The 24,170-nt window shown below is 35.3% G+C and overlaps 1 protein-coding gene across 2 annotated transcripts in view; it reads right to left on the reverse strand.

Moving 5' to 3' along the window:
• Positions 1 to 10,769: 10,769 nt before the first annotated feature.
• The window catches only part of synpra (synaptoporin a), a 38,426-nt gene continuing 25,025 nt past the window's right edge, over positions 10,770 to 24,170 (reverse strand). For both annotated transcript variants that reach the window (XM_056468066.1, XM_056468067.1), the window contains 4 exons: positions 20,189 to 20,313; positions 17,903 to 18,101; positions 15,731 to 15,922; positions 10,770 to 13,812 (listed from right to left, as the gene is read on the reverse strand). In XM_056468066.1, coding sequence (XP_056324041.1) covers positions 13,546 to 13,812; positions 15,731 to 15,922; positions 17,903 to 18,101; positions 20,189 to 20,313 — 783 coding nt within the window. In that variant the 3' untranslated portion in view covers positions 10,770 to 13,545. The remainder of the gene's footprint in view (positions 13,813 to 15,730; positions 15,923 to 17,902; positions 18,102 to 20,188; positions 20,314 to 24,170) is intronic.

Consider the following 24,170-nt stretch of genomic DNA (forward strand, 5'->3'; position numbering starts at 1 on the left):
TTTCTTTTACTTGCATACATTTTTAAAGGATACAACCACTGAGAATGCAGGCATTACATACTGAACATGATTTCATTAATTAGTTATTTAAAATTGTGTGGCCTTATTGACATAAACAGCAGAAATAAAAACATAAATAAATGTGAATTAAAATTAAAATATTAATAATCCCACATTTATGTTTGTAAAAATATATTATGTAATATACTTTAATGATTACTGTTAATAATAATTATAATAAAAATAATAAAAAAATGTTTAAGAAAACAAAAAAAGGACAGAACTAAAAGTACACACACTTGGTAATCTGCTTTGATATTTTCTTAATCAGTATTATATATATATATATATATATATATATATATATATATATATATATATATATATATATATATATATATATATAAATATATATATATATAGAGAGAGAGAGAGAGAGAGAGAGAGTGAGAGTGTGTGTTACAGGCCACTTTATTAGGTACACTTGTCCAACTGCTCGTTAACAGAAATTTCTAATCAGCCAATCACATGACAGCAACTCAGTGCATTTAGACATGTAGACATGTTCAAGACGATCTGCTGCAGTTCAAACTGAGCATCAGTATGTGAAAGAAAGGTGATTTAAGTGACTTTGAACGTGGCATGGATTGTTGGTGCCAAACGGGCTGTTCTGAGTATTTCAGAAACTACTGATCTACTGGGATTTTCATACACAACCCTCTCTAGGGTTTACATAGAATGGTCCATAAAAGAGAAAATATCCAGTGAGTGGCAGTTCTGTAGGCTCAAATACCTTGTTGATGCTAGAGGTCAGAGAAGAATGGCCACAACACGTCGAAGACTGTTTTTTTTTCAACATGACAATGAGTTCACTGTACTCAAATGGCCTCCACAGTCACCAGCTCTTTATCCAAAAGAGCATTTTTAGGATGTGGTGGAATGAGAGATTCGCATCATGGATGTGCAGCCGACAAATCTGCAACAACTGCGTGATGCTATCATGTCAATTTGGACCAACAATCTGTGAGGAATATTTCCAGTACCTTGTAGAATCTATGCAATGAAGGATTAAGGCAGTTCTGAAAGTAAAAGTGCGTCCCACCCAGTAATAGTAAGGTGTACCTAATAAAGTGGCCGGTGAGTGTGTGTCTCTATATATTACCAAATTAAAATAATATTGAAATTATTTTAAGTATAATTATTAAATAAAATAATTATTAACAGTAAATGTAATTTTTTTTAAACATTAAAATATAGTTAAAATAAATGGAGGATTAACAGTATACACTTAATAATGTGCTGGAGTATTTTTTAATCAGTATTTGTCATTATTTTTTAAATGATAAATAGTGTGTGTAATTATGTGTGTCTAATTATGTTTTAACAAACGATTAACTCCATATTTATTTATGTAATATTAATATTTAAAAAATGAATATTTTAAATATGAAATGAACAAATGAATTCACTATTTTTCTGTCTGCTTTGTGACCAATGCTTCCTTTTTATTCCCAAATTACCACAAAAATCTGTTTTGTTTCTGTGTTTTCACATATTGTATTTTGGCTCCTCATCTGCAACGTCACTGTGCAAGCCAAAATCTCTATCATCTGGTTTGCTGAACACAGGTCAGCGCTTCCCCGTGTGCATGATATCTTATTATCTCCACTTGCTAATTACAGCTGAGCCGCGCTGCTCTGAATGCACACGGCGAGATGTGAATAACAGTGGAGTATTATGCATTCTGCCACATTCTATGAATAATCCAGTGGAGTCCCAGCAGTCGGCTGCACTGCTTCTAATTGGCTTCCTGATTTAAAACATTTACGGCAGCCAAAGCCCCTTGCCCCAAGAAAACGAAGATCAGCTTTTAGGAAAAATCGAAGACGTGTGGGAGCCAGATAGATTGATAAACATGAAGAATTTTGTCTCTTTGTAGTTAACAAAACTTTCCCAAATTCTAGCATGCTCTCATTGTCATCATGAGGGACGCCGTAGCTTGACGTTGTTTGGCTGAGGGCTTCTGTGATAATGGGCCAATCAGAAAAACCATGGAAACATGGAGATTTGACTATGAGTCATTCTCAGTCAATGGAGACCATTATTTCTACTTAATGAACATGGAGACAAGCATCCAAAAATCCACTCCTGGAAAACACAGTAGCCCTAAGGATAATGCCATGTTTAATTTTTGACAGGAAAGAGGCTGTTTGCATCTACGGGTTGTACAGTGTGTCTGATTGTATTGTTAATATCGTAACATCATAACATACCGATTAATCAACTGATAACACATCCTTTAGATTAAATATACATTTGACATCAGAATTATTAGACCTCCTGAATTATAAGCACCCCTGTTTATTTCCCCCAAATGACTCCAATGTAGCATCATACAATTTACACACAGTTTCAACTGTCAACCAAACATGTTTGATCAATTACACTCAATATACAATACCTACAGAAGCCACAAATCTAATACCTTTTAAGATAAAAGTCTATTCATGTTAAATATAATTAAATGTTTATTAACCGTACCTGTTACAAAACAGTCTGGCCCGTTATTCTTGTAAAATGCTTCAATATTGAAATCTGTATTCTTCACTTTTTAGGCTTTGTAAAGTAGCTAAAAATAGACACAGTACCATATCACCTCTAACAAGATAAAAAAGGGAGAAAGCATGAGAATAAAAACAAGTAGAAGGATGATGATAATATTTAAGGGAATAACTGGCAACACAACACAAAATTCAACATTTGAAATGAGCAGATAAACTTAACCCAGGCTCATTCTAAAAAACGTACCTCTATATACATTTCTGGAGAGCGCCAAATACGTCCCAGGAGCTACGTTTTTTGCTGTTTTTGTTTATGCGAATCCACCAGAGGCTGCTGTGTACGCTTTTTGAAATCTCAAATTTTTCTCGTGAGTGCCATTCGCGCCTGCTGTTCTCACATAAGTCCACTAGAGTCCGCTGTTGACTGACTGAGTGAGCAATGACCCACCCTCCTCCTTCCCTAAACCCAACCAATAGTGTTTTCAAAAGCACCGATTGACCGTCCACCCTCTTCCCTAAACCCAAACGACAGTTTAAAAAGCAATCCAGAAAAAGAAAAGCTTGTCTGATTTTCAGAGACACTCTCCCAATTCAAAACTAGATTAAAGACTTATCTGTTTAGTGAAGCATACACTCAGTGCACCACTTTCCACACAGGTTTCTGCATCTTGTTTATGTATACTATGAACAGCAGCTACGCTAATTATTCTCTTTATTCTCCATTTCCACCTAGGGATACTCTTCCCGAGGCCCTCAGACTATGCAGAGTCACTGATTCGATCCAAGACCAATGACGAGATGATCCCAAGGTTTCCATATCCTGGACCAGGCCGTATCCTGAGCAGCTACTGTGGTGGTCATGGAGGAGTGGAGAACATGAAACTGATTCCTGTGACGCTCCAGGGACAGACGAGTCTCTGCTGAGGCCAGCTTCCAGCCTCCGCCGCTGAGACTGCAGCTCTGCACATAACATTTGGCCAGCAGAGAAATTAAAATCGTTGTGCCCAACTGAGTCTGGTTTCTCTCAAGGTTTTTTTTCTTAACTTTTGCCAATTGGTGAAGTTTTTTCCCTCTCCGCTGTCGCCACTGGCTTGCATGGTTCGGGATCTGTAGAGCTGCGCATCGTTGGATTTGCTCTTCAGTGTTTGGACTCTAAGTAGTGATTTTTAAACCACTTTTTAAAACACTTACTATGACCTTTTATGTGAAGCTGCTTTGACACAATCTACATTGCAAAAGCGCTATACAAATAAAGGTGAATTGAACTGAATTGAATTTTCCCCACATTTTCAGATTTTACCACATTCTCACCCTGTTACTTACTTGTTTATTTTATTTTTTGGATTCTGTTTTTGTCGTACCCATGTTCTGGAACCATTCCTCACCAGACTCGAACCCCGTCATCGTGGTCAACTCCTTTCTGCTTCTCAAGTCCGCCAAAGTATATGGCGAGCTAAGTGGACAAAGTGGTAACTGTGGGAAAGCAGTCCATACGGAGGTAAGCGGTCAGCTGGTAAGCGCGAAAAGGAACGGGATTATACTGCCCCATAGTGTTCATAAAATAAAATGCAGCCATATGTACTTCTGGCTACATAATTTGCAATCTCCAGAAACGTTTGAAGAGCTACGTTTTCAGAATAAGTCTATGTTGGATAAACTCATCACAGACAAACTAACAAATTTCCAGACGGGCTGGTCTGAGTATTTCAGAAAATGCTGATCTACTGGGATTTTCACGCACAACCATCTCTAGGGTTTACAGAGAATGGTCTGAAAACTATCCAGTGAGTGGCAGTTCTGTGGACGCAAAAACCTTGTTGGCAACAATAACTCAAATAACCACTTATTACAACCGAGATATGAAAAAGAGCATCTCTGAATGCACAACACGTCCAACCTTGAGGCAGATGGGCTACAGCAGAAGACCACACCGGGAGCCGCTCCTGTCAGCTAAGAACAGGAAACTGAGGTTACAATTCGCACAGGCTCACCAAAACTGGACAATAGAAGATTGGAAAAATGTTGTCTGGTCTGATGAGTTTTGATTTCTGCTGCGACATTCGGATGGCAGGGTCAGAATTTGGCATCATCAACATGAAAGCTCACATTTGTTCAGGCTGGTGGTGGTGGTGTAATGGTGTGGGGGATATTTTCTTGCCACACTTTGCGCCCATTAGTACCAATTGAGCATTACGTCATTGCCACAGCCTGCCTGAGTATTGTTGCTGACCATGTCTATCCCTTTATGACCACAGTGTACCCATCTTCTGATGGCTACTTTCAGCAGGATACCGTGCCATGTCATAATGCGCAAATCATCTCAGACTGGTTTCTTGAACATGACAATGAGTTCACTGTTCTCAAATGGCCTCCACAGTCACCAGACCTCAATCCAATAGAGCACCTTAGGGATGTTGTGGAATGGAAGATTCGCATCATGGATGTGCAGCTGACAAATCTACTGTGAGATGCTATCATGTCAACATGGACCAAAATCTTCAAGGAAAATTTCCAGTACCTTGTTGAATCTATGCCACGAAGCATCAAGGCAGTTCTGAAGGCAAAAGGGGGTCCAACCCGGTACTAGTAAGGTGAACCTAATAAAGTGGCCAGTGAGTGTATATATATATATATATATATATATATATATATATATATATATATATATATATATATATATATATATATATATATATATATATATATATATATTAATATTAATCTTTTCCTGAATACTAAGTTGTTATTTATATGACAGAACAGCTTCCACACATTATTCTGTGGTTTAGACAAAATAAATTACTTTGTAATTACCGCAAGTTCCAATGCCGGTGTTTACACCCAAGTATCTCCATAATGGCCACACACACGGTTAACTGACCAAACTGAGCAAAACACTATAGCATATTAGACACAACACAAGTGTTGCACCACACACATGTGAGTAACTGTTTTTATCACATGGTCACTAATGGTTTGTCAACTATAACAAATTATTTGCTACTGCATGTATCCAGTATTTAAGATGTTTTTAACCTAAATCATACCAGTGTCTATAAAGGATGTGCAGTAAACATTTGACATGGTTTAAACTCTTTTTCAAAGTTGTCCTAAAACCATTGAACAACACCCATTCTTGTCTTCAGACAATTCTGAGACATTTTTGATCCACTTCAAATGTTTATAGACAGTCCATTTTAAATGCAGAAGGTTACATCAGCAAAATCAACTTTATTGGACATTTGATATGGTGAAATATGGAACTCTGTTAGCCAATTAAACTAGTTTCTGTTTTTTCAGAGTCTACAATTAGCATTTACATCTATTCAGTGTGTTGAGATGAGGATGGTCAAAACAGAACAAAAAATAGCCCATCACTTCTAAATGATGCTTTTTAATGTAAAAAATGTTGATAACATTATAAGTAGATGTCAGAGGATAGTACAAATAAAATAAAAAGGCACTTTCCGACCCATTTAATCTTAAAAATATGCATATGAATCCTGATATCTTTAACATCATGCTGAAAGAAATCTGCACAAGTCAGTTATTCTAAAGCAGGTTAAATGCCCAGAGGTCACAAATCTAATCAATCCTTTGCCTGTATCTGCTCTCTCTCTCACTTTTCCAGCAGCAAATGCGACAAGGTTTTCTTCTTCTCTAAAACAGTAATGCGCCATGACACATCTTTTCCATCTGTACTGAGATGTGCATGAAAAGAAGTCAAACCAGTTTGCTATAAGACTGGAACATTAGATCAGGACTGGGTCAGAATGGCCTGCTATTGGCAATCCATTCACCCACGATGAACAATGATGCTCACATTACACTGCGTGAAGTACCTGAGCTTTACTAGATGTTTCTTTGAAAAAGTCACAAATGTTGCAGCTTACATCTTTGGCAAGTAAACTTATCAATTCAGTTTTTGTACTGGTTGATAGAAGGGTCACTGACATGGTGTCCACCATATACGGAGGACGAAATGGTTTTTAAAAAATCTGTGGAGAGTTCTTAGAAATGTGCTTTTTAGTTTTGTAGAGGTTTGAAAATGTTTTTAGTATTTGATAAATTTTTATTTCAAGAGTTTCTTTAAGGTTAAAAAAGTACTTCAACCAGTATAAAGAATTAATAGTTTGTGAATAAATTATGCTTCTAGAAGAAATACACCACATGCAACTGTACCTTAACACTTACCTTGTTATAAAAAAGGTAAAATAATCTAGAAAGCTATGTTCATAACTATACTATAAGCACTATACTATTAATTAGTATATTATGGCAAACATTTTGAATGACGTTTTGTTCACTATGAGCATTTAAACACCGGAAAATACACTTGAAAATACAGTGCTCAGCATAAATGAGTACATTTTTATTGCCAATATATGTTGATGCATTTGAACAAACAGTTGTCTTAAACAGTTCTATCTAGGGATGAACCGACACCACTTTTTAAAACATTAAAAAGTACTTGACGATACAGAGTATCGATTTCAATACTTCTGTAAAAGGGATTATAGAGGTATTACAGAGTTCAAAGAAAATATAGACTAAATATTAAAAAGGAAACACAAGTTGTAACAAATCCCCTTAACATGACAGCAAGTATCAAGTGTTTATTGAGATTGTGTCGTCTGTCATGTATAGGTTATCTGATCTTTACAGAAGCTGTAAAGAGATGTCACGGTCACCAGCGATCCAGCCTGTGCAGATCACTAACAGATTAAAATTCTGCTGGTATATGGACTACAAGTTCCAGTCATGCACCACACAGACACACATGTTCCAGATCACGATTGATTACACTCACACAGTTGGGAGCTGCTCAAAGACTGATTAGATAGATATTAAATACAGGACACACACACACACACCTCAGTGCTGAGTCTTGCTATCTGTCTTTGTGAACACTACAACGTGTTTTCCTAGTATTGTCCTTCCGTGTTTGATCTCTGCTTTGTTTTCTCGTTTTGATACCTTGCCGCTTGTACTGACCGTTTGCACGTTTAATGACCGCGACTTTGCCTGCATACATCTGTTTGCTCCTAATTGTGACCGTTGCTTATCTGACCTTTCTAATAAACCAGCGTTTGAATCCGCAACTCTGTTGTCAGCATCTCCTATGACATGCACGGTGACCGCTATGATGTTCAGCTCTGACAAGATGCTTTTATTTAGCCTGTAGTCTACTATATAACAGTTTTAATTACTTAAAATTTCTTTCATTTTTTTATATTTATAGTTTATATATAAAATGAGCACTGACATGTTTCGCTGTGATCATTATGCAAGGATCATATCGCATACTCTGTTTATTCTTCAGTAGCTTATAGATTTGTTAATAATGTATTTTATAAATGGATTGTTTATAAGGACTAAGCTATTAATATATAATACATTGATTAATACATTAAGACATTAAAGTCAGGTAGGACAACAAACCACATCCACATAGTGAAATACTATTGAGTGGTATCAGTGCGTGGTATCGGCATTTCATTTACGATATGAGAACGAGTATTTTCACCAAGTATCGGCCCGATACTGGTATCGGTATCGTTGCATCCCTAGTTCTATCCACTAAAATAAGAGGTTGGTCACCTCAAATATTTACACTGTAAAAAAAATCCTGGTTGCCGTAAATTTTTAAGCTGAATCCAATTAACCTTATGAGCTCTATTTTAACGATCTCGGCACAAAGTCTAAAGTGCAGGGCACAAAAGCATTAAGGGCATGTCCGAATCCACTTTTGCTATTTTAAGGATGGTAAAATACGCTCTGCGCCACAGCGCATGGTCTAACAAGGTTGAGCTTATTCTCTTAATGAGTTATGGGTATGTTTGGAAAATAAACCAATCAGAGTCTCATCTCCCATTCCCTTTATGAGTCAGTTGGGTCAGGCCATGGCGCAGTTGCTATTCACATGGCGGACTTTGTAAGTGGAAAAACTAATTGCATCACTAGTGAGAAAAAAGTTAAACAGATCATCTGCAGCATGAGGATAAAGAATGAGCCTCCTCCAATCGAACTTTACTTTCACTTTCTTTTTCTCTCTTTTGGGGATAAGGAAATGGTGTTAAATGTACAGACATCCATTAGCCTACATAATTAATTTAGTTTGTTAAGCGCAAAGATTTGTTTTAAAACTGTTTCAAAATTCAGTTCTAATTTCCAGCAAATGAATAAATGAACAATAATAACAAAGTGTGGTCAAAAAAACTGAGTTATATCTAAATACACATGCTATGCCCCATATGGTCCAAAACCTGACAGGTGGGCAAATCTAAGCTTGTTTTTAATAAAACAAATATAAATATGCATATAATAAATACTACTACTAATAATAATAACATTATGCCAAAGCAAATTGTCATTAATAAATTTAAAAAGCCCCCTGAGATGAAGAAGGCATGAAGGCAGTGGTTTTTATATTTATGTAGGAAGTAATAATTTGAAAAATATTTTATTCCTTTAATTCTTTTTAATTTATAAAGATATTTGTGCAGTGTTGTGCATCCTGCGTGTTTTAAGCAATGTGTAAGCGAGGTGCACAACTAACCCGCTCTGCGCTGGACATTGAACCTGCTTTCAGCTGGTCTATTGGGCAGTCTATTTTAGTTAAAATAGCAACGTGCCAACAATGCACCTTAACACACCTCCTTTCTAGACCGGAACACCCATGAGTCCACAAAATGCCTCAAATGGATTTACTATTTAAACAACGTGGCGGAAAACTAAGATTGCGTTGGCCTAAAAAATAGCAACAAGTTGGGGCAAACAGGTCTTGTGGCAAATTGCGCCGGGTGTATGATAGGGCCCTGTGAGTCTATTGAACTTATATTATGTAAAACTGACTTAAAACAGCTTCTGTAAGTTAGAAAATTATGATTAACTTAGTTTATGATACTTAGTTTAGTATAATAAATTAAAAACATGTTCTGTCTTGACTAATTGTTCAATACATTTTTTTTTACAATGTAGAAATAGAAAGATAATACATTTAAATTTAAACAAATTACGGCAACTTAAAAAACAACACATTTTTGGACTGTGATCTTAAGTTTTTTCTTAGATTAGTTCTAGTTTTGGCTTTGGTATTGAAAAGTTTAATATGCAAAAATATATTATATTAAAGCATCTTAAAGAAAATATTATTTTACCTTCCTGTTGTGTTCGGGTCAGATCTGACCGATTTACATATTAAACACTCATAAATATTGCATTTTACATTTCATTGCCTCAAGCCCTCATGATATCCTCCACACTATACACTTGAACATATAAACATGATAATCATCTTTTTCATAGAATTTTGAGTATTTTAATCAACCGTGGTACACCTGTGGATTCCCGGTCAAAAGTGACCACCATAGGAAATGAATGGGTATCCAGACTATATTCAACCATCAAACAGAAAACATCCCCTTACACACTACCCCAACTCATAGACACACATTTCAGACTGAACAATGTCTTTTATGAGTACACATGTCGTGCTAATGTGCAAATTCTCCCACGTGATTACCTCAATGACATTAGATGTTCATTTTGTAATACTTTTTCAGTGCCTATTTGTATTTTCAATACAGCCATTTAATCTCTAATTCTATAAATTCATGTTAAACATTAGTTTGAGACATCGTTCACAACTAAAGAATGCTTTTTGAGCAATTTAAGAGTAGAAACGGTCAGTTTTGACCGGGAACACAACAGGAGGGTTAAACAAAAGACCTGTGAGGGCTTATAAGTTAAAACATTTAAATGATTAAGTCAATATATGTAAGAATTATATATTTAATATACTTTTAATTTAATAATTTAAATGTCCAGACATAAACACGAGATTTGTATTTACCAAAAGATTTGCAAATAAAATGGAATATTTTTACATGAGCAATAAATATCTACAGTTTTAGTACAAATGTGAATATTTCTCAACATAGGTTTACTTTTGAATGTCAGTTTCTGCATAGACCCAAACATTTGGCTTAAAAAAAACAAGAACTATCATAACAAATGTTACATAAGTGAGGTCTTGTATGCTGCACCTTCTGCTCCGTATTAACAGATCTGATTACTGCCTTATTTACCTTAATGGCAGTCAGACAGTCATCAGATTCCTCTGCACAACTCCGGCATTGTTTGCTGAAACAGCTGATTCATTGTAGTGGACTGAAGATTCATCAACACAATGAGTTCAGCCTAGAGGAATGTACAATATCTTTATTGGCTTCACACAAAATGCATCAAAGCATTCACACCCACTGATGGAAAATGCATATTATATATCAAGACAGAAACCCGGTCACATTGAAATGCAACAGCAATCAGAACAAGATTTTATAGTCTTTGTAGTTAATAAAGCCTCATGCATTTAAAAAGGATCAGACGAGAAGCAAGAGAACACATAGGAAGCAAAGAAATTATGTGTTGATTGTATTTCAATCACTTTGTGATCATAATAAAGGTCACAGAATAGACAATATGATCAACATAAGCTCGTTCTAAAAACTTACCCCTACATATATTTCTTGAGACTGCGAATTATGTAGCCAGAAGTACATACGCATTTAGCATTTCGTTGCTAAAACCACGACGATGGGGTATGAGTCCGGGAAAGAACGGTTCCAGAAATCGGGTAAGACAAGCATAGAAGCCAAAAACTAAAATTAACAAGTAAATAACAGTGTGAGAATTTGGTAAAACCTGAAAACGTGGTAAAATTCAGGCGAGGGCTCTTCTTTTTCTGGATTGCTTTTTAAAATTTTTTAAATTGTCGGTTTAGTTTAGGCAAGAGGGTGGGCTGGTCAATCGGTGCTTTTGAAAACACTATTGGTTGGGTTTAGGAAAGGAGGAGGGTGGGTCAGTGGATCGATCGGTCAGTCGACAGCGACCTCTGGTGGATTTACGCAAGAACAGCAGGCGTGAAAGGCACTCCCAAGAGAAATTTAAGATCTGAGAAAGCATACACAGCGGCCTCTGGTGGAAAAACTGCAAAAAAACATACCTCCTGGGACGTATTTTGCTCTCTCCAACAATGTATATAGTGGTACGGTTTCAGAATGAGTCTGGGTTGCACATGACCCTGATATAGTGAGGAGAGAATTTATGTACAAACTCAAACTGGGTTAATAATATGGCACGACTTCATGCAGTTCATCAATACAGTGCAAACATTTAAGAGCCATATAAATGCAGAAACACAAAAGTGCAAACACCAAACCAACAACCACTTGCTTGACATTATTCAGGTGGAGAAGAAATCCAAAAACAAGCAGATAAACAGTAATCTAACATCTATACTGACAAATGAAATCTGAAATCTGTCAAATACTGTAAATTACAAATACCTCCATCACCTGCTGTACACTCTAAAGAAGAGCGCTGGGTAATTTTTTTTTTACCTCAAATCTAGGTAAACATAGATTAATTCTAAAATATAGATAACATTTTTAACTTAAATATTTAACCCATATTTTGTGGTCCCATTTAACCCATGTTTTGTGTTTCATATGTGACCCTGGACCACAAAACTAGTCATATGTGTCATTTTTTTATCCATCATCTGAAACTACCTTATTCTTTGTAAAGTTTTGTTTAGATTTGACAACGTTCACCCGAGATACAATTATATGAAATCTGAATTGTGATAGTGAAAAAACAAATCTAAATATTGAAGAAATTGCCTTTAAACATGTCTAAATGAAGTGCTTAGCAATGCATGCCACTAATCAAGTTGAGTTTTGATATATTTACAGAATGCCTTCACTGAACATGATCTTTACTTTATATTCTAATAATTTTTGGCATAAAAAAAGCAAAAATTTTTTCACCCATCCAATGTATTTTTGGTGATTCCCATTTTCCAATGCAAAACATCCAGGGTCACATGTTTTTCACAAATTTGGTTTAAAAAAACCCTGGCACTTTTTATCGCATAGGTGATCACCATTAGGACAAGTACACTTAAAAGTCAACATGATATTAACAGATCCTATATACTTCCTGAAAGGGTTAGTTCACCTTTTAATGTTTTCATTAATGCACAAGATAAGTTTACATGACAGAGACGTACTAAAAACTAAAAGGTTTTTCCTTTGTGTTTTTGAAGTGTGTTCACTTGAAGACAATACAGGACTCATTTTGAAACATTTTGTAATCCATTTTAAATGTTACAAATGTTGTTTTTTGCATTTGTGTGTAAAATGGATAAAAAATCTGTTTAGTTAAAAATGCAGTCATGAAAATGAGTCCTTAACTATTTTACATAAGTTTTTGATTGCTTGATTTATCTGGATTTATTTTTTGGACTTTTTGAGGTGTGTTAATGGAGAGACCAAAGCCTTTTCATTTCTATTCTGAAGATGAACAAAAGTCTTATGGTTTTGTAATAGTGAGAGGAATAATAAATGATTTTAATTTTGATGTGAACTAACCCTTTAATGTTCCTGCTCTTATTGTGGACTATTCAACTGTGAATGTTATCCCCCCCAAAAAAGTCTTTGTGACTTTTTGATAATAATGTAATAAATTGCGTGCATTGTTCATCAATGCATAAATCCTTTCAACGAACTTCACATCAGTTATGGCCGCCCTATATCAAATTTAAAGAAGTCAAATTCATTCATGTTACTTTAAAAGCATCTACGAAGCATTTGATGATATGTAATATTATAAGGTTGTGCAAAAGAGTTGATTAAGTTCGAAATGAAGCATAAATACTACTTAGATCACAAATGGGCTCTAAAAAATACATAATCATAGTGATACAACACAAATACGTTATGATAAAAACATACAATACATCAAAAGATCCCTGTCATTCATTTTTAAAAACATTAGTATCCTGGACAAACAAGTCTGGGTTTACCTATAGAATCAGAAATCTGTTTACTAAACTCTTCCACCTTCTGTTGTGCTCAATGTCGAATTTGCCCTTAGAAACAGGTCCCCTGTTTTGAGGATTGTGATGAGGCCGATGGGGTTACTGGTTGGTGTAGGACATGGGCCCACTTGAGGAATAATTGCCCACCTGACTGTACTCTGACTGGGCGAAGTCCCCTGTTCCAGTGAAAGCGGCTCCGGATTGATCAAAGCTGCCCTGGTTGTAGACCTGCTGGTTGAAGGCCGTGGTTTGTTTTTCTGAGGACGAGGCTGGATATCTCGCTACACCTCCCTTGTGCCATCCGGTCTCTTTAAACACAAACCAGATGTTTCCAGCCCACAGCACGAAGTTCAGATAGCCAAATACCTGTGGGGGAAAATAACATTCCTTGATTAATTCAAGAGATGAGCGTAGCTCTATGCTAAAGGCATTTAAAGGGTGCCTGATGAAAATCAACTTTGTAACAGTCTGGACAGAGCTGTGTGTAAGAATAGTGTGTCCACAGTCTTTTTGTGGTAATAAAAAACACAGTAAGTCTCTTTTTTTTTGAATTTCCTGATGTTAAAATAGGATGCAAATCCCTCTCATTTTGAGGCCAAAACGTGACGTAGGAGTGCGGTTTCCTCGCCCAACGAATTGATTGACAAATGCGTATTAACATGTATTCGTAGTAACGGGTATAATCATATCGACAAGACCGGATGTGCACAAAGCAACTGAGATTAAAAGATCTGTTCAACTCCCTGTGATCATCTGCACATCATGAAAAAGTTTTACAAGTTCAAAATGTTTTTAAAACAGTGCATGCTTGTAATAAATACAGTAAAATCGCTGTAATTCGTCACCACAGCCGCATAGTGTCAGTACAATTATAAAAGAAGACGCTTCTATTCCGATTTGTGGACGTTAAATCAGGTTTATTTTGTACATTAACATAACGGATGTCCATACAGCAGTGGATATTAACGTGTATCCTGTCACATTTGCCATGCAAAAATTGTACAAAGATAAACGTGTGTGTGCAACTTTAACAACATTGTGTGTGACTTATCATTGCAGAAAGGCTTGAATTAACTTCACAACAAATATATCAAATAACAGTTGGGAAAGTTTTTACCACAGTATACGAGATCTGCTTCATTATTGTCTGTCACTGTGCTGTTTATCTACGTGAAGGCTACATGCATCAGAGCAATAAAGACAGATCTCTGTGGCTCTGACATGCACGTGGGATGGTGGGCGAGGAGAACCAGCTCATTTGAATTAAAGGCACAGGCAACAGCTCAAATTTCCCAGATTTGAAAAAGGTATAATAAATAATCATATGAGTGTTTTGAGCTGAAACTTTACAGACACATTCTGGAGACACAAAAGACTTATATTAAATCCTAAAAAAGGGGTAAAATAGGTGCCCTTTAAATACAAATGGAAAACTTTGGCATTTATTGATCCTTAATTTACAATATTAATGTTAAAGCAATTTTTATTCAAATACACATCTGTTAATTAACCTTTTTGAAAAAAATAAAAGTTTGTCAAAATAAACCTTTATTGAAACAAAATGAATTCACATTCCCCAGGTGCCAGGTCAATATTTCTATTTTTTATTTAGGTTAGCTTGATGTATTAAAATGACTTAAACTAAAATAAAATCAGTAAAACTATTTGGACACATGAAAATGTGGGTGAAAATACAAAATAAAACACAGATGAAAAAAACAATAAAGTTTTTAGTATTATAAAAATACTATTGTGGTTTTTATTAATTGTTTAATAATTTCTTCATTTTGTTTACTAATTAATTAGTTAATTTGTTGTGTCTTTTTGTCCTTTTTATTTTTTATTTTTTTTTGTAAACGAAGTCCACTGCATAACATTATTCATCCAATTAATTAACATTAACTAACAATAAACAACACATTTGTTACAGTATTGCTGATAGTTAATAAACAACAATTAAAATAAACAACAACAAAATAAACAACAGTTCATTGTTCACATTACTAAAATAATGTATTAAGGCTGAAATGTTTATTTAAACTAGGATGATAACTTATTTCAGTTAACGTTTATTATTTTTATAGCATATATATAGTTTTACTTAACCAAATGTTACAGGATTTTAAATGACTTAAATGCAGTGGTGGACTTGAACTTCAACTTTAACTGAACTGAATGCACTTGTATTCAGACTTGAAAATTATTCTGATATTTGGACTCAAAACCACAAATACAGCTAATATATGTGGCTAGAATCGTAAAATCTTGATTTCTCATTTCTTACCACAGATGTGTTGAGGCCAGACCATCGCGGTCCATACAATGAGCTGCACTTGTTGGTCTGAACTTTACAAGCAGACACGAGCAGAACCACCTCATCCGGATCAGTGGCCGCCTTCACATCCGAAAGACCTTTAGCCCAGGCAGAGGAACTCACTAGCCACATAAAGGAGAAGACCACCGTCACAATGAAGTCCTGAGGAACATAAAAAATACATGTTACAGGTGTTTCTATACACATTGCAATGCTACTTTGAAGAAGGTAATGTAAATGTAAATGTACCAAAATGTAAATGTAATTTATTTGTCCAAGATGTTGATGATCTCTGTCTTCAGGAAAACATGTTGAAAAGATTTTTAGATAAATTGTGATTCTTAGTAATTCATAAAACGAGTGTAAATGGTTGCCAACACTTAAAAAATGTTACTAATTGCTCCTTTTAATTATTGTCAAATAATCATGCTTTGTCTAGTATTTCATCTTTCTTTAAAACTATTATGCCAAGCACTACAGTAGTATTCTTTCATGCAAAAAAGGAATTAGTAAATTAAATTAAAAAACAAATTAATAAAAAATAAAACCCTAATCAATGGTAGCCACTTTGGACTATTTTGAAGAACAAAATGACCATCCTGTCACATATCCCTAAGGATTTAACTTGCAGCAAGTGATGGCCATAGGCTAGAAAGCCCATTAAAGTGAAAATACACTCACTTTATTAAATACACTCACTTTATATACACTCATTTGTGCCTACAGAACTGCCACTCACTGGACATTTTCTTTTTTCCGGGCCATTCTCTGTAAACCCTAGAGATGGTTGTGTCTGAAAATCCCAGTAGATCAGCAGTTTCTAAAATACTCAGTCCAGCCTGTCTGGCACCAACAACCATGCCATGTTCAAAGTCACTTAGATCACCTTTCTTTCCCATTCTGATGCTCAGTTTGAACTGCAGCAGATCATCCTGACCATGTCTACAAGCCTAAATGCATTGAGTTGCTGCCATGTGATTGGCTGATTTGAAATTTACGATAAAGAACAGTTGAACAGGTGTACCTAATAAAGTGGCTGGTGAGTGTAAATTAGACATGAAGATAAAATTAATTTTAGATGAACTGGATTTTTTTAGGTGAACTGTTTCTTTAAACAAAATTAATATGGTTTACATGCAAGGATGAATTATTACTTTATTAATTACAGAATGCCAAGTAGAAGTACGTGGGTCTTGCAGGATGGGTTTTGTAGGATGTCTTCACACTTGCCAAGTGTAATTCCCTTTTTAGTCTGGATTATTTCAACATAGTGTAAACATCTAAACCAAATAAGCTGACCTAGACCACTGAAAAAAATTGGTCTCGGTCTGAAATATGAACACAACATGGAGCACACACCTCTACATGGACCAAAATGATGTCACAAGATTTGAACATAAAAAAGGCAGAATGCTCAAACCTTCTTTTTACACATTTTTTAAGTTTTGAAGAATCTTTAATTCTCATTTAACTTACACAAAATGATATTTATAGTGGACTGAAATCCTTAAAATGATTTTTTGACTAAAACAGTTGCTTAAAATGCTTATCAACAGTGAACAGTTGACTAAAAAAGGGAATTTTACGGTTGTTTGTTGGTACCACTGTGAAAACTCTATTTTGTAACCTTTATTCTTAAGAGTGAAGCATTATTTTTGATGGTTGATAAGTTCAGTCACAAATTATACATCATAAAAGCATTAGTTTATATGAGTTCAGTGTTAAAAACAACAGTGTGCACGCTATGCAAACCAGAACCAAATGTATCAAGTGTGAACACACCAGGGGTCTCATATATAAACATGGCGTAGGCAGAAAATGGGGTGGAAACCCATGCAAAGGCTATGATCTATAAAAAACAAACTTGATGAGAGAATGTAAACAGCGATAAGTAAACTCTAAGTAAACATATTTATCTTAAATATTGACTTATTTGAACCAATTTAAATCATTATATGAGCCATAATCATTAAAAATACATTTACATTAATTCTGGTTCATACATTCACTTTTAGAAAGGTTTTTATGCAAAGGTTTATAAATGATAAGACCTCAGCTCATGTCTTATCTCTAATAGCAAATATTTGATAGTCTACAAAGATTTGAGGATATAGGGTTGTCTAAAATGAAACCAGTGCTTACAATGAGAGGCCCGCGGTTGTTTTCGCGGTACTTGTTCTGGAAGAAGATATACACCACAGTGGCCAGCAGAGAGTACAGAAAGGAAAACACAGCAATGGTGACGAAGAACTCGGCCGAGGAGGAAAAGTCTCCGATCAGGTAAAGCCGCTCTTGTCTCCTTCCCTCACACATCGGCACATCAAATTCCACTTGGTTCAACCTGTTTCATATAAGGCACAAAATCAACATCCTTTTTTTTGTCAGCATCAGGCTAGCATAACATTCCTGTTATAAGGTTACTGTTTTTTTTAGTTCGTGTCCGTTTCTGTCTTGTCCTTCTTTGATAGCTATGAACTTGAAGCTGCAAGCATTCAGCATAACCTGAGGGCTTCCACATATTGTTCTGGACATTTTGTGTGCGTGGTTGATCTTTCAGGGCAACAACTTGGACACAACACAAAACTTTTTTGCAGCTTGCTCAAAAAAACTAGTTCAAAATAAGCTGAAACAACACAGCTCTTGAGGTTTTTAGGGACAACAAAATTTTTTATAGTCAATCAACTTAAAATTATATTTATATAAAAAACATTAAGTTTACTTAAACAATTTGAGTAGGACGAGATAAAGGGATTGTGTGGAACCCAGCATTTTTTACAGCGAATGTTTGTGAGTGCGAAATAATTCCTGCCTATCAAAAACATTATTAATCTACACTAAATTATAGTGGCGCTTCATTACAGCACTCTGTTGCCTTCTGTTTTTTAAATCGATAGTGGATGACTTTATATTACCACAATGGATACAAATATGTGTTTCTGGCATATGTGTCAGCTTTCTGGTTTATTTCTCGAGTACAAATGAGTGAATTTGTTTCTGTCTGTCAGGAAGAATGTCTTGCTGAATAAAACTGGCTATGAGAAACTGAACATATGTTTTTAGGTTGCTTAGGTTTCACTAATCAATAAAACATTGGAAAACTAACTGGTAATCTGTCAACTGAAAATGTGATTAAACACTTAATGGGGTCATGATCCAAAAAAATCTAAATTCTCTTGATCTTTTTACATATAAGATGCCATTGTACTATAAAATTAACTTGTATGTTACCTTGTAATAAAAAAAAAAAAAAACTGCCTAAAACCAGCTTATACTGAAATCACACGTAGTGAATAAGCCACTTTATCTGTAATAGTGTGTCTAAACTCTGCCTCCACTAGAGATCTAATGCCTGCTTCTACATCATTTCCTGTTTAGCTCCACCCACTGATTCACACTGGAGTAGGTATATAAATAACGAAAGATGCCATTGTTAGTTTATGCAGAAACCAAATTATAAATATGCTCAGAAGACACTGTGTCGTGCCAAGTTTTGGAAAAAAAAAACATTTGCGTTACCTTCTTTCTGATCTTAAATTTAGGAAATAGGAGGAATGTTATTTGTAATTTAAGAAGTTTGTCTTTTGTTCACTTCATTCTACCCTGAATTCATTGACAAACAAAACACAAATCATTGCAGGATTTTTTGAAGACTGAACCTTCCATTTTACATGTACTCAGTATATGCATTTTTAAACTAAATCGCATCGATATGAAACATACATGCAAATGTTGACATCAGTGAACATAGCTGTCCTTTCCAACTTTATTCATTTTCCTTCTGCTTAGTCACTGATATATTAGAGGTCGCCACAAAAGAATGAACCGCCAACTATTTCAGCATATGTTTTACGCAGTGGGTTGCAGCTGAAACCCAGTCCCAATTCACCCATAGTGCATGTGTTTAAACTGTGGGGGAAGGGGTGCAGGTTTTTTTTTCTTTTTCTGAATGTACCTTAATGTACAAGTAGCTACAACTCGCTCATGCAGAGGCAAAAATCGGTGGATGTGCAACATCTTTAATCATAAGGTAAACACAAAACAGCAGTTTCCATGTGGAGCTCCTTTAAGAGACTCCACACTTGTAAACACTCTCTCCATCGGACTCATGGCTCTCAGCACCACTCACACTCGTCATTGCAACCCAAGCCGACCAATCACAGAGCTTGCGATATGTGTCATTGCGACCTGTAGTTAAATTTTTTGAGAGGTGCGCATCAGCGATTGCGTCAGCCACAGTGAGGGCTATGCGACCGCGTGAACGCTGTGTTGAAGCGTGCGCTTGATGCAGAAATATAATTTATTAGATGGACTAAAAGAGTATTTTTGCACTTGTAACCGTTACTACACACAGAAAATATAAAGATACAATTCTCCCCATATAATACTTCTCTGCAGAGAATTTTCAGCAGTGCTTTAAATTAGCCTTACCTGAACGGGTAAGCGAAGTTGATGCCAATACTGAGGTTGCTGTCAGACTTGTTGATGCAGTCTACACTAACCCGCAGTTGCCCAGAGTAACCTCCACATGTTGCAAAAGCAAAGATGGCAAAAAGCTGAGGGAACATAACATAATGCATAACAGTTTTACAATTGTGACATTATAGCGTCTCATTTATTAGTCATACATTCACTCAAAACCACTCTATTTTTACACATTTTATACAGATGTTAAAAAATTGGCATTGTACAAATTTGTCACTTTTATTACAATATTTAAAAGAGTTACGTTTCATCATGAGATTATGCTGGATGATGCTCTTGAACCAAAACTATAGATCCCTATGGAGTTATTTTCACCAAATGGGATCAATTAAGTCATTTTTCCCCATCACTCCACAATGAAATTGGTTTAGTTTAGATCATGCAGTTGGACAAAAGAGTGAGACAGGTAGTGCTAGAGTACAAAAATCTATTTTGAACAATAAACACTTTGGCCATATCCAATATTACCCCCATACCCTCATTCACTATTCTCTACATTAGTCCACTAATATAGTCCAATTAAAGGAGTGAATGAAATTTAATTAAATTAAAGTTATTTGACTCTTAGTGAGCTGTCTATATAGTGAAACAAAGTATTTTGAGTTGGGCTAGAGGCTAGCCCATGAGTGTACACCAGTTGCACGCTCATTTATTGCAGTGCATTGTGGTATGTATTGAGTGCACTTCAGAATGTCCACTATGGTGTTGGACAACACTACAAATGGCTCCTCCCTCAAATAGTGCACAATTTAAAGGTATAGGCGTGTATTCAGATAGAAGTTGAGTTACAGCAGCAGAAGAAGTATCAACAAACTGAGGTTACAATACACATGAGCTGATAAAAACTGGACAAAATTTTAGGAAGGATTTTTAGGAAGGTCCGTGTCCCAATTCTTGTTCTGACATTTGTATAGTGGGATTAGAATTTGGCAAAAACAGCATGGAAAGCATGGATCCATGCTGCACTGTTCAAGCGGTTTAGGCTGCTGGCGGTGATAACAGTGTAGTGGATGTTTTATTGGCATACTCTGGTCACCTTAGTGCCAGTTCAGCATAATTTGAACACCACAGCTTTTCTAAAGTATTGCTGCTGACCATGTCCATCCCTTTATGACCACAGTGTGTCCAACTTGGTCAAACTTGACTACTTCCAATTCACATCACCTCAACCTAGTTTCCTAAATTTGTAGTGAGCTCATTAGACTCAAATGACCTCCAGAGTCATCTTAATCTGGTAAAGCACCTTTGGGATGTGTTGGAACAGTGGATTCATTACATGATAAATCTGCAGGAACCGTCTGAAGACAATTGTCAGGCATTTGACGACAAATAAATGAGAATGATTTCAAGCAAGAGAGCACATTTTTGGTGCGATAACTATTCTGAGCATTGCGGAAGAAATGGACATTACGATGTGCTTTGACTTTGAAGTGACTTTGTCGCGAGGGCATGAATAAAGGTTATTGAATGAAATGGCAGAGGTGTATCCACTGTCATCTGTTTGCTCACATAGTGTGAGAAATTAACTGCAGTTGAACTTGTCGAAAAAAAAATGAAAATGAAATGTCCAAAATCCTATGGTGCCATGAAGAACACAAACTGTTGTTGTGTAAAACGCCAGAGGAAACTAGCATCAAACGATGACGCAACAATGCTAATCGAACTATAGCTGCATTCCAAATGGCACACAATACACTATGTACTTATGCAGTACGTATGCACTTACACACTAAACAGCATAGTATATTTATGTAGTGTCGTCGAAAATGAAACACTAATGGTTTTTTTACTAAGCGGAAACCCTGATGACGTTCGATGGTTGCCAATATAGTGAAATAAATGACTAAACTACCAAATAATACCTGCCATGAGTATAACTGCATTCTCCATCAGGAGGCGGTATAATTACTTTCGTAGGAGAATTTTGCTTGCACAATCTAAAATAAATAAAGTAATCCAACATCAGTGCCCGAAAGCTCCATACCTTTCACTACGTGAGCAAAGCTGCAGCTGTCAAGTGCTTGAAGTGTCCAACATTCCACACGTTATTTTACTGGTTAAATAAGTGCATCATGTAGGTAATTAAAGTGCACTTATTATTTTTAGAGTTTTCAGTGTGAACACACTACTTACACTATTTATATTACAAAATGGCGTAGAATAGTGCATACGTATGCGATTTGGGACGTACCTTTTGTACTATAACATGTATCATTCAAAAAGGAACATTTAAAAATCAACTCATGTAAACACCTTAATCAAATAATTGTCTTATTCAGATTAAGGCAAATAATTTGATTAGTGATGATCATGTACACATAGTGTAACAAAAAATTAATTGTTAATTGGCCTAATCATTATTGTTTTATTTAGATACTAGATTAGCTGCAGCAATGTGAGTCTGTAGTCAATTTCAATTAAGTGGGAGCCATTGTAAACAGGTGATTAATTCTCATCCGGAGGTGTCAAACACATTTGCAAAGGGTATTTGCAAACATTGAGCGAAACTATGATGCCTGAACAGCTTTCATAACAGTGATCACACCAACCACACGTCCAGAGGTGCGGTAGAGTAAAAGTACAAATACTTGCGGAAATGTTTACTCAAGTAAAATTAAAAGTAACAATCTTATATATATTTATATATATATATATATATATATATATATATATATATATATATATATATATATATATACATACAGTTGAAGTCAGAATTATTAGCCCCCCTGAATTATAAGACCCACTGTTAATTTTTTTTCCAACTTCGGTTTAACAGAGAGAAGATTTTTTTCAACACATTTCTAAACATAATAGTTTTAATAACTTATTTCTAATAACTGATTTATTTTATCTTTGCCATGATGACAGTAAATAATATTTTACTAGATGTTTGTCAAGACACTTCAATACAGCTTAAAGTGACATTTAAAGGCTTAACTAGGTTAATTAGGTTAACTAGGCAGGTTAGGGTAATTAGGCAAGTTATTGTATAATGATGGTTTGTTCTGTAGACTTTAAAAAAAATATATAGCTTAAAGGGGCTAATAATTTTGACCTTAAAATGGATTAAAAAAAATCTAAAACTGCTTTTATTCTTGCCGAAATAAAACAAATAAGACTTTCTCCAGAAGAAAAAATATTATCAGACATACTGTGAAAATTTCCTTGCTCTGTTAGACATAATTTGGGAAATATTTAAAAATGAAAAAAAAAATTCAAAGGGGGGCTAATAATTCTTCAATGATTAATATTCATGATGTCACGCTGGTAACACACACAGACAGATATATGCAGTGAAACTCCTCATAGCTGATCACTACAGAATCACTTGCTTCATATACTCTAAAAATGCTCGGATGTTGTAACCCAAAGTTTGGTCAAATATGAAAACATTCCAACCTTTTTTTCAGTTACATTGTAATGACACTTTTTAACCCAAATGTTGGGTTTCAGTTCAGTTCAATTCATCTTTTTTTCTATGGCACTTTAACAATGTAGATTGTGTAAAAGCAGCTTAACATAGAAGTTGGTTCAGTTTTCAGAGTTTAAGTTAAGTTTAGTTCAGACATATGACATAATGGACCCAACATTGAATTCCAACAACCCAGAATTTTTCAGAGTGCAGCCCAAAAACACAATTATACAAACAGAAGAAAATATAAACCTTTGCTGTCAAGCCAAAATACATCTTTTGCTCATTGATTCAGAATAGCATAAGCATTCATAAGCAACCAGAAATAGACATCTAACTCATTCTGAATTACAACTGATTCAACACGATGTTAGAGAATATTTAACACCTAAAAGGACTGACAAGTGGGACGTTTTGGAGACCTGAAGTCTTGGAATTAACAGCACCACAAAACATCTTACAAGACAAAACACCACAGAATATTAGTAGCATCAAGTTATTGTAACTCAATGA

Source organism: Danio aesculapii, chromosome 11, assembly GCF_903798145.1.
Source record: "Danio aesculapii chromosome 11, fDanAes4.1, whole genome shotgun sequence".
Classification (NCBI taxonomy): domain Eukaryota; kingdom Metazoa; phylum Chordata; class Actinopteri; order Cypriniformes; family Danionidae; genus Danio; species Danio aesculapii.